General features: G+C 42.2%; 1 protein-coding gene and 1 long non-coding RNA gene across 2 annotated transcripts in view; both read right to left on the bottom strand.

The window, feature by feature from the left end:
• NOP58 (NOP58 ribonucleoprotein) overlaps positions 1-12,768 on the bottom strand; it is a 47,334-nt gene that overhangs the window by 1,251 nt on the left and 33,315 nt on the right. The window contains exons 11-14 of the mRNA XM_085883773.1: positions 11,563-11,697; positions 1,784-1,845; positions 1,461-1,600; positions 1,088-1,221 (exon numbers count right to left, since the gene is read on the bottom strand). Coding sequence (XP_085739899.1) covers positions 1,088-1,221; positions 1,461-1,600; positions 1,784-1,845; positions 11,563-11,697 — 471 coding nt within the window. The remainder of the gene's footprint in view (positions 1-1,087; positions 1,222-1,460; positions 1,601-1,783; positions 1,846-11,562; positions 11,698-12,768) is intronic.
• LOC147024149 (uncharacterized) lies at positions 7,536-9,277 on the bottom strand. Its single transcript, XR_015058898.1, has 2 exons — positions 8,112-9,277; positions 7,536-7,759 (listed from the first exon to the last, which is right to left on the bottom strand). It is a non-coding gene; the product is annotated as an uncharacterized LOC147024149 (long non-coding RNA).

Here is a 12,768-nt window from a genome sequence, read left to right as displayed (position 1 = left end):
GCACTCGGTAAAGCACATACCTCCGCCAAGCAGAACAGTACAAGTGTTGTATCCCATGATAGTCCAGATCTGGATCTGGACCCGAACCAAAATCTAATTGGCTTGTTCTTGTCATAAAAAAAAACTCATCCACAAAGTTCTCAGAATTCATTCACAACTTTTTGAAATATCATGGTTTTTGGCCCCACCTCTCAATGTTGAAGAATCGCTTTTAAAAAAATTATACGATCCGAATATGGATCCAACATCACCAAAATCTCATTATTTCATCTTTGTCACACACCCAACCTCTCCACCAAATTTGGTCCGAATCCGTCCACAACTTTTTGACACATCTTGTTCACAGGCAAACAAGCAAACAAACAAGAAAGATGTCGAGCAGAGCATGATACTTGTAAAATCCCAAAAATAAATTTGACTTAAAAAAGAATTGGAAGTTGAATTAAATGATATAATATGCAAATACTCTTCAAATTTTAAGTCAATAGGATGAAAATTGCCAATTTTTAAGAATAGGCCTATGCAAACCATTAGACTTTAAAATAATAGGTGGTTGAATTTAGTCACCTGATATGCAAATCCTGTTCAAATTTCAATTAAATAGGATGAAAATTAATTTTAGAAATTCGACCAAATTGCTAACCTTTTGAACTCAAAATCAATGGGGTTCTTGCATATGACCAAGTACCATTTGAAGTTTCATGAAGATCAGTTTAAAATTGTGACTTGTAGGAGATTGACAAAGACAGACGAACGCACACAAACAACCAATATACTTGCAAAATCTTCCATTTTCACAAGTGACAGACAGACAAGATGAAATCATTACCTCTGTACACCTTCGGTGGTGGAAATAATAAATACACTTTGGAGCAGATCGCCATTTACAACTTACTGTTGGTTTTTGGGGGGTTTTTTCCAATATAAACTGTGTGAAGTGAAGTGAAGGCTTATGTTAAAAAATATATATTTGTGACATTTTAGTTTGTGACTTTACTTCAGAAAAAATTACCACATTTAATCAGACCAACAACTTAAGGATGAACAAACACAACAAAAGACACTACCAGTCATTAGACATCCTCACCATGATTGACGTGCTGGCTTCATAATTTTCTTCTTCCTCCTCTCCCTCCTCCTCCTTCACCTTTACTTCCACCTTTTCTTCTTCATCTTTCACCTTCTGCTTTTTCTTTTTCTTCTTTGGTGCTTGTAACTCTCCTGCAAAAAAACAAAAACATTGTTAAGAGAAATTAAAAGTGAGCTAGAAATACATTTACTGTTTTTGGCACAGACTAAACAAGTGGCAAAGCATGGAGAGCTTCAGCTCCGGTTCATGAGGTTCTGGCTCTTCTTGGCAACCAAGACACTGCCAATAAGCCAAAGACCATGGTATGAGCAATCGACCAAGACGTCACCTCGTGCACAAAAAAAATAAAAAATAAACTGAAGATACTGACCATCGCTCTCCACCATTGGTTCTTTCTTTATCTTCTTGGTAATCGGTTTGCCCGGACTTTCTCCCATCTCGGAAAGCTTTCGCTTCTTTGGCAGCAATGGGATGATAGTTTCTCCAGAGGGGTCATACGTTCGCACCTCGCTGGAGCACGGGAACGCATAAACAAAACCGAATACCCAATGTTACCAAATGAAGGTCAAAGCATTACCAATGACAAATGCAAAATGCCTTCAAGGCTACAAGTGCATTTAGTTTGAGAATGGCACATTCGAGAAAAACACAACGTAGAACTCGCAAACAGTGACTTAGCACAATAGGACTCACCTTTTATGCTGGTATTTATCAAACTTGGCCAAGGATTTTCCACTGCCGCTGATCCTCCTCAACTGCAAACAGACATGGAAGGCAATGACGGTTAGTTAAGGACGAAGTGAAGGAAAAGCAAGTTGAAAGGAGAGGGGGAGGCAAAGCTTGACATTTTGGGGTACAGAACATGCAAACGATTCCTCCAAATCCAGGAAATCTTAAAAATATATAAAATAATAATAACAATAGAAAAAAAATTACCCCCGCGTGGGGGTGACAGTCATCTCTATAATACCACAAGTTCTCAATGTTCAGTTATGACCGAAGACTACTGTGCAGCTCGAACTGCGCAGTTTGGTTAAAGATGACTCGGCATTTTGGCGCACGCGCACTAAATTATATTTTGAAAATAAATGCCGACGTTCACATTTCTTGTTTTGAAACTTTTGCACCTTCGGCGGAAAATGTATAAAAAAAGGCTAAAAATGTGTTTTATATTTATATTTCATTTCTCCTTCCTTCTTTGCGAATCGCATCGGCGTTTTTGGCCATCTTCCAGATCACGTGACGATCAAACGGGAAGGAAATTCAAAAATCTGTCCGGTTAGATACAAGATAATATTTTTTACTATCTTCTTCTTCTTCTTCTTTCGGCTAGCTCCCGTTCGGGGTCGCCACAGCGGATCAACCGTCTCCATTTCGCTCTATCCTCCACATCTTCCATTAACACTCCAACCACCCGCATGTGCGCCCTCACCGTATCCATGAACCTCTTCTTTGGCCTTCCTCTTCTCCTCCTGCCTGGCGGCTCCATCTTCAACATCCTTCTCCCGATACATTCCGCTTCCCTCCTGTGCACATGTCCAAACCATCTCAATCTCACCTCTCTCACTTTGTCTCCAAACCGTCCTACCTGCGCTGTCCCTCTAATATACTCATTTCTTATCCTATCCATCCTCGTCACTCCCAACGAGAATCGCAGCATTTTTAACTCTGCCACCTCCAGCTCCACTTCCTGTCTTTTTGTTAGTGCCACCGCCTCCAAACCATACAACATAGCTGGTCTCACTACCATCTTATATACTTTCCCCTTCACTCTTGCAGCTACACTTCTGTCACAAATCACTCCTGCAACTCTTCTCCACCCACTCCATCCTGCCTGCACTCTCTTTTTCACTTCTCTCCCACACTCTCCGCTACTTTGGACAGTTGATCCCAAGTATTTAAACCCATCCACCTTCCCCACCTCAACTCCTTGCAACCGCACCATACCAGCACCCTCCCTCTCATTTACGCACATGTACTCCGTCTTACTCCGACTGACTATCATTCCCCTTCTCTCCAGTGCATACCTCCACCTCTCGAGGCTCGCCTCAGCCTGCTCCCTACTCTCCCTACAGATCATGATGTCATCCGCGAACATCATAGTCCATGGAGACTCCAGTCTGATCTCGTCCGTCAACCTGTCCATCACCATTGCAAATAGGAAAGGGCTCAGAGTCGATCCTTGGTGCAATCCCACTTTTACCTTAAACCGGTCCGTCATTCCTACCGCACACCTCACCGCTGTCACTCTGTCCTCATACATATCCCGCACGATCCTCACATACTTCTCCACCACTCCCGACTTCCTCATACAATGCCACAACTCCTCTCTTGGCACCCTATCATAAGCTTTCTCTAAATCCACAAACACACAATGTAACTCCTTCTGGCCTTCCATATACTTCTCCATCAACGTTCTCAAAGCAAACATCGCATCAGTGGTGCTCTTTCCTGGCATAAACCCATATTGCTGCTCACAGATCGTCACCTCTCCTCTCAACCTAGCTTCCACTACTCTTTCCCACACCTTCATGGTGTGGCTTAACAACTTTATCCCTCTGTAATTTCCACAGCTCTGCACATCACCCTTATTCTTGGAAATCGGAACCAGTACACTTAATCTCCACTCCTCCGGCATCCTCTCACTTTCCAAGACTTTATTAAACAATCTGGTGAACAACACCACTGCCATCTCTCCTAAGCACTTCCATGCCTCCACTGGTATACCATCTGGGCCAACCACCTTTCCACTTTTCATACTCCTCATAGCAGTCCTCACTTCATCCTTACTGATCCACCCCACTTCCAGATTCACTATCTCCACCTCTTCCAACCTTCTCTCTCTCTCATTTTCTTCATTCATCAGCTCCTCATCACCTTCTCAACACACTCTCCTCGCTCATCAGCACATTCCCATTTGCGTCCTTCATCACCCTAACCTGCAGCACATCCTCCCCAGCTCGGTCCCCCTGTCTTGCCAACCGGTATAAATCCTTTTCCCCTTCTTTTGTATCCAACTTCTCATACAGCTCGTCATATGCCTTTTCCTTGGCTTTTGCCAGCTCTCTTTTTGCCTTTCGCCACCACTCCTTGTACTCCTGCCGACTTTCTTCATCTTTCTGACTATCCCACTTCCTTTTCGCCAACCCCTTCTTCCTTATACTTTCCTGTACTTCCTCGTTCCACAACCAAGTCTCCTTATCTTCCTTCCTCTGTCCAGATGTCACACCAAGTACCTTCCTCGCTATCTCCCTCACCACTTCTGCTGTAGTTGCCCAATCATCCCACTCATCTTTACCACCATCCAACGCCTGTCTCACCTCCTCCCTAAATTTCACGCAACAGTCTTCCTCCTTCTTAAGCCTGGTGTTGGCGCAGTGGTTTGGGCAGCGGCTTGGGATCCAAAAGGTCCCGAGTTCAAGCCCCGTTGGGGCACTGAATTAATACACCAAGGGGTTGACTCAGCCTGTCATCCTTCTGAGGTCAGCGAAGGGAGTACCAGTGTACTGGGCCGGTGTATACCCCGGTTAAAATAGGTGTACCATATCCCTGTGTCGTAAGAGGCGACCAGGGTTGCGTCAGGAAGGGCATCCGGCATAAAACATGTGCCAAATCACTATGCGGATCATACGGATGATCCGCTGTGGCGACCCCTTCCGGGAGCAGCCGGAAGAAGAAGAACAAGAAGAACAAGAAGAACAAGAAGAACAAGAAGAACAAGAAGAACAAGAAGAACAAGAAGAACAAGAAGAACAAGAACAAGAACAAGAAGAATCTTCCTCCTTCAGCTTCCACCATCTGGTCCTTGGTTCAGCCCTCACTCTCTTCCTCAACCTCATCTCTAAAGTCATCCTACAGACCACCAATCGATGCTGTCGAGCTGCACTCTCCCCTGCCACCACCTTACAGTCACTAATCTCTTTCAGGTTGCATCTCCTGCTTAAGAAGTAATCCACCTGTGTGCACTTTCCTCCACTCTTGTATGTCACCCTGTGTTCCTCCTTCTTCTTGAAATACGTATTTACCACTGCCATTTCCATTCATTTTGCAAACTCCACCACCATTTGCCCTTCCACATTTCTCTTGTTGAGACCGTACCGACCCATCACCTCCTCATCCTCTTTATTCCCTTCCCCAACATGCCCATTGAAATCTGCTCCAATCACCACTCTTTCATCCTTGGATACACTCTCCACCACTTCATCTAACTCACTCCAGAAATCTTCTTTATATTCCATCTCACACCCCATATGTGGGGCATATGCACTGATGACATTCATCATCACCCCTTCAATTTCCAACTTCACACTCATCACTCGGTCAGACACTCTCCTCACCTCCAATACCCTCTTGACATAATCTTCCTTCAGGATTACCCCGACACCATTTCTCCTCCCATCCACACCATGGTAGAACAGTTTGAAACCACCTCCAATGCTCCTAGCCTTACTCCCCATCCACTTGGTCTCTTGTACACACAGTATGTCCACCTTTCTTCTCTCCATCATATCAGCCAACTCTCGCCCTTTGCCAGTCATCGTCCCAACATTCAGAGTTCCAACTCTCACCTGCACACTTCTACCCTTCCCCCTCTCCCACTGCCTCTGGACTCGCCTTCCCCGTTTCCCTCTCCTCCTTCGCCCAGCAGTAGCACAATTTCCACTGGTACCCTGCTAACCACCGGTACCGGTGGCGGTCGTTGGTAACCCGGGCCTCGACCGATCCGGTATGGAAATTCGTTTTGTTGTCCGCATAATGATTTGTCATAGGTTTTTACGCCGGATGCCCTTCCTGACGCAACCCTGGTCACCTCTTACGACACACAGGGATATGGTACACCTATTCTAACCGGGGCATACACCGGGCCCAGTACAACTGGTACTCATTTCGCGAACCTCGGAAGGATGGCAGGCTGAGTCAACCCCCTGGTGTTTTTGACATATATATATATATATATATATATATATATATATATATATATATATATATATATATATATATATATATATATATACATATATTAATTCAGTGGCCCAACGGGGCTTGAACTCAGGACCTTTTGGGTCCCAAGCCACTGCCCTAACCGCTGTGCCAACACCAGGCTATAATATTTTTTACTATCATAATCAATAAACAGTTGCCGAATATCTTGTAGAATGGCAGACAAGATAGGTTTTGAAAATGGCGATTTTTATAACTTACGTGACCTCGTGACCTTGACCCTGACCTTGAACCCGGACAAAAGTTATATAGTTGTGCAACACTCATCGGCCTCTACCCACATACTAAATTTCATCAAGATTAGAAAGAAAAATTGTTGACAGACGGACAGAGGGACATTTGGTCCGGCTTTATTAGGTCATCTCGGTAGAGATGACCTAAAAAGGATTTGGCATCCTGAAGCCATAAAGCAATGCAAGCAAGGAAAGTAATAATTTGCAGCTCGTGTGTCCTATTATGCAGCTGCGTTGAGTGAAAGGTGAAACACGGAACCACGTCGACATGACTGCTTGCCTCAGATCAGAGTCATTGGGAGAAGGATATCATGTGCTCATGCACCACCATCATCATGATTTAATCTGTCGAGTTTTGTTTTCACATTTGAACGATGAAAACTTAATCAACGGAAGGACAAGGTACAGTTGCGTAGAGAATTGTGTATTGCTAATATATTATAACAAGGGAAAGTGGGTGGTTGCAACCCAGAGTGCAGAAGAGTTTGGAGAGTTCCAGAAGTTTGAGAGAAAAGAATCGAAATAGAGAGCAAAATATTCATATAAATATTTCACATTTGCATGAGTGGTTTCAGCTGATTCTGGAGTGCAAAGGGCAATTACAAAACAAACTCAAGAGTTCAGAACAACTTACCCCAAGAGCAGCAAATTTGATTGGTCAAGAAGACATAAAATGGTGTAATATTTTCTCCAAGTACTACACTGCTAAACAGAAGGGTTTTGAAAGTGTCAAAAAGGCAATTTGTGTTGTACGATGTTCAAGTATACAATTCAATTGAAAAGAAGAGATTTTAAACGTCATAGAAAAAAATTAATTTGGACTTTTACTGCCATCGATGTTCAGAAGTCTTTTACGCCACCTTATTTAACACGTTTCATTAGTTATTCGTGCCTTGTTTGTGTCCTTAATGACATCCTTAAAAACAGTAACTTTCCTGTTTGGAATGATTTTCAATTTGGTTTCACAACCAAACAGGCAAAAAGAGTAAAAATAACATCTTACTCCACACGTGCGATCGGGACGAATTCAGAACCAAAGTAGTGCTCAACAACAGGTTCGTTTTCTGATTTGGGTTCAGAATATAACATTCAGTTGAAATCAAGTTGTTCCTCGATCATAAACTAATGTTTGTATCCAGACGGACGGTGTGTGTGTGTGTGTGTGTGTGTGTGTGTGTGTGTGTGTGTGTGTGTGTGTGTGTGTGTGTGTGTGTGTGTGTGTGTGTGTGTGTGTGTGTGTGTGTGTGTGTGTGTGTGTGTGTGTGTGTGTGTGTGTGTGTGTACACATACGTGCGTACAGTAACAAACCACCACCAAGCACATCCTAATCGGCATCTTGTGGAGTTGATCTCCGGCACGTCCTGGTTAGGAGCATTAGGGCGACCATTTCCGTTACAACCATTAGCATTATGGAGACCGTTCCCCTCCTGTAATACTGAGTGATAGGTTGAAACAAGGCGGAGATGCAGCAATCAGACGAGATTGTGATAACTGGATGACATAATAGAACCAGAAGTGAATACTTCGATATTGCGCGGCTGGGGGCAGTAAAAGTCAAGGTTAAGAATGATGAAACAATTTTTCAGTTCTAAAATTTAAATGTAGACACGGTGAATTAGCATGCATGATGGGAAGAGTTGTGACGTTGGACAAATTTCTATTTATAGCCCTCAGATCAAAGGGACATACGCGGCCATAAGTGTGACAGAAGACGTGACAGAAGACACAGGACAGAATAGCCAATTATATAACAGCGCGATGTCGCCGCGCTCTTAAAAAAAACGTACGTGCAAAAAAAATAATAATAAACCCCCCCAAAAAAACAATGAAGAACGAGAGTTACAACGCTGCGCGTCAACAATTAACGGAACAGGAAGATGATCACTTCCTGCTCAGAAAATCAACTTCCGGCATCACACAGAAAACGATTCAGCACAAAAAACGTCGCTCTTCCGCATTAACCCCGCCCACAATCCACCCAGCAATCTCCGCCCACATCACACCCAACAATAAGTGTGACAGAAGACACAGGACAGAAAAGCCAATTATATAACAGCGCGATGTCGCCGCGCTGTAAAACTATCGATATTATAAAAAGGAGCAGTGTCTGTCTGCCATGCTATAACTTGAGAACGGATCAACATATTTCAATGAAACCAATGACCAGAAAGGATTATGGTGAATAAAAAAAAAATTTTCAAAAGAAAGACTAAGGTTTGTGCATGAGAACATGGGCACAAGTGGTGAAACTGCAAACGCCAACTTGCAATGCTGGTTATCCCTGCACAGATGGCAGGATCTCCCAGGATTTTTTTGTTCTTGCCCCATAGATTAACTGCCACAGCAAAGATTGATATTCCTGCCAGCGAAGCAGCGGGTATTGTTGTATGCTAGTAATTCATAAATAGCTCGCGTTCAACACACTGCATCCAAAACTGGGACATGCACCAGAGGTTTGACAAAAAATGATTGTCATTCCTCAAACCAATATTCAATGAACATTTGAAGATGTTGAGGATAATATTGCAACAGTCACCCCGATTCAATGACGATCACACCACCCGTGCGGGTACGAGACAAAAACATCTCCATGACTGCCAGGTCAAGTTGGTGAGAATTAGCATTTCAGAACACACGACCGCAGCAAATCTGCCGACAAGATTGGCTGAGTGATCCTGTCAGCGACCTACTCTGCCCGTCTTATGTGTGAAGTTGTTTATTCATTCATCGCTATTGAGCCCACTTTCGACAACCACACAAGGTTTCATGAACAAGAAAAGATTCATTACCAACTAGCAGGGGTACCAAGCATTTCCCATTTTTTTTGTGGGGGGCTAAAACACTTCCTTTTTCCAAGAAGTGGGGTCGGGAATCATTTAATATTACCTTTCACAGAGCAACAAAGGATAAAGAGTGAGAAAAAAAATGCAAATATATATATATTTTTAAAACATACACATTCCCCCCCCCTCCCAAACTCCCCCCTCCCCACCCCGAACACTCCCCAGCACTAACTGATGAACCTCTGATAGTTTGACGAGGAGCCATTCAGCTTTCTCTGAGAAATAGTAACACACTGGCTCTTATGGTATAGATGATGAAAACGGGAGGGGTGCAGGAAGATCGCAAACAGCAACAAATGAATAATAAATCAAAATTCATCACGAGGACGACAGCTTAACAAATAGCCTTGTCCACTTACTCAGGGGAACAAGGGACAGAGAGAGAAAACAAGACAGAGAGTGTGAAACCTGCTTCCCATGCAATGCTCATGCACAAGTTGTGGGTCTTGGATCGGGTGTGCATGGACTGGTTGGTGGGGTGGGGAGCACGGTTCTCGCCGCACCTAGCATGCTTCCCCAGCCATGTTTGGCACACCAGCACTTGAACCAAGAAGCTGTACCATGAACCATGGGGCACCACAAAACTACGAAGGACCAGGCAGGAACCATGGAGCAGCAGGACCGAGGAACCAACCAGTCAGAGACACTTAGTTGCTGTAACCGCCCTTTTATAATGTCCCATGGGGGCATCAGTCCGTCTGTGGCACACCCATTGGCCGACGCAGCAAAACAGATGTCATAATAGGTATGTTCACCAGTTCTGTTCAATGGACTGGTGAGACGGTGACCTTTGGCAAACTTTGCTATCGCAGTTGTGGGTCACGCTGATTGGCTGTCGATGAAATTTCTCCAAAATTAGCATAATGGGTTTGTGAATGATAAAAATAATAATAAACTTGATTGGTAACTAAACTTGATTGAAAAGTAAATGTATTGTTGTAAACCTTTAATGGAAAATGTACTCAAATACGACATGATTATTACAATTCTAAGTGCTTGAACATGTATCTATTGTAATAATATATATATATTTGAATTTTAAATGACCTTACATCTCTTTTCTGTATTGAAAGTTGGTCAATCTGCCTAGTAAAGGTGTCCACAACAGATTGACCTTTCAAGAAATCTTTAATTATTATTCCCTATAATATAATTGCCTGTTGTTTCAACTTATTCTGCTTTCGAAGGGTTTTTTTAAATAAAATAATCAATACAAAGCTCCAGAAAGTCTGGTTGGAGATATTATTTTAGCTCAACTGGAATGTTGGTTTCAGGAGATATCTAGATGTGTTTTATACACTTTTGTCAGCTCCAGATTTTTTATCATTCCCTTGCCCTTTTAAAGCGGGCTGACCTCCATACCACAGAACCATGTGTAATCCATCAAAATACCCAAAGGACTGCAGTCTTGACATCATTCTGCGCCGAGGGAGAACTCACTCCTCTGATTCTTGAATATTATATACCTTAGCCCTTCAAAAATTAAGCTTACTGCTGCACAAAAGCTGTAAGTGATCTCTTCCAAGAAACCTCAACCTGTCGACTGTGGTGCCAGCATATGTGGAAAAAAAACATACTTCGTCGCACTAAAACACTAAATAAGAATTCAAAGTTTCGACGTACTGCAGAATTGAGAGGAAGACTGTGTTGCTTATAGAAACGCCTCTCAAATTCTCCATATCGATATGTTCATGTTTGTTTGTATTTGTTTTCAATAAATGATTCAAATGTACAGAAGGAATTGAGAATTTCTTCGACAGCTGCTTTCTCAAGAATGGAAAAATTACACATAAATATACTGCCTGGAAGGGCAGGGCATAGACACATTCACGAGGGGTGGGGAGGATGGAGATGAATTTTTCTAAACACGTCCGAGGAGCTTCCCCTCTCATGGGAATTACAATTACTTACTCCAACACGTACTAGGAAATAATGATTCTAATCTATCCCTCATTTTACCCCCAAACCAAATGTGTAACAATACTGAATACCGTACAACTAGAAAATATAAATTCATGCAAATGCATCAATGGATGTAAAATGGATGTCACCTCCAAGATGATGTGAAGCCACTATTATATTTGATCTCAATTAAAGGTCACATAAGGGAGAGAGAAAACATAGCAAACAGATGATTCTAACTTGAGTTGTAATCTGCAAAATTATTTTCGGAGGGTACACCACTTTTGATCTGTTGAACCTAGAATTGAATCGGTTCATCTTTCTATCGCCATCTATACTCATGTCAAGCTTGGTTAAAATCTCTTTTGCACTTGACAAGTTGTCATGGTAAAGAAAATCTGCTACGCATGCACAGACAGTGGGATGAACAACCCGATAACATAACGCCATGTCCCGAAAAAGTGCTTCCTGTGCAGAACAGCTCATTACCTACCGAGTTCTCTTCCAGGTGTCGGAGTCGCAGTTCAAGCCGGGCACGGCTTTCAAGGCCCAATTCTGCCCCATCACCTTCACCAAATGCGTCGTACCGGATTGCAAGGGCGGTTTTGGCAGCCAGCATTCGGGATACCTGATAGAGTTAATAAAGCACAACATACTTTTTCACTTAAAAGGAATAACCAAATATATGCATTTGTATCTGAGTTGTTTCTACTCCACAACTGTTTTGTATACAAAGCAATAAAAATAAAAATGAAATTACAAATAGGTGAGAGGAATGACACACAGCCAACTTGTATTGAGTGGACCATTGGGAATTGAATTTGACGGCTATTCTAAACACATCATAAAGATATAAATGATTATACCAAACAGTGCAGTTATCCCACCAGGAATTTTCATTACAATGCAATATACTATGATATATATATATATATATATATATATATATATATATATATATATATATATATATATATATATATATACATACACACATATTGTTGTGCATTCTCACCACTCTGGCGTGCGGACGATCGCTTTTTATTGCGGCCGCGCGCCCATCGACCGTGGCAATCCGGTCGCAGCTTTCGGATCAACGCTTGCAGTAATCTTGCATACGTAATCGTATCTGACCATACCCTAATTTTTCAATCAATGGAATTACAAACTATTAGAATATTTCATCTCATTTTCCAAATACCACTATCATCTCCGCCTCTATTGCTGTCTCCACTCCCGCCTGAACTTATTTCTAGCCGGCCCAACATCCAGTGTTTTAGATTCAATGATTCACGAAAAATATGTTAGTTATTTATTAGTTATTATTATATTAAATTAGGGTGTGGTGAGATGCGAATCCGTACACTTCTGAACTTCCTAGGTGAAAATGGACTGCATTTTCGAACTCAGTGGGGTCGATTTATTCTAAGAAATGTTTAGACGGACAACAAATTAATTATAGATTAGAAAATATCGAAATGAGTAGGATTAGTTACTCAACTCCAGTAATGATAAATCTTGTTTTACTTTTAGGTCATATTTTCAAAATGGTAGTGAATTCAATGTCGGTGCTGTCATTTCTTAGAGTAAATCGACCCCATAGAGTTCGAAAATGCACTCCATTTCCACCTCGGACATCCAGAAGTACCCGTAATCATACCTGACCATACCCTAATTTATTCAAGTCATGAGACTAAAA

The sequence above is a fragment of the Eptatretus burgeri genome, chromosome 6 (genome assembly GCF_056783735.1).
Source record: "Eptatretus burgeri isolate ZD-2024b chromosome 6, Ebu_testis_v1, whole genome shotgun sequence".
NCBI classification, from domain to species: Eukaryota; Metazoa; Chordata; class Myxini; order Myxiniformes; family Myxinidae; genus Eptatretus; species Eptatretus burgeri.
This window is presented reverse-complemented; position numbering and strand designations above follow the sequence as displayed.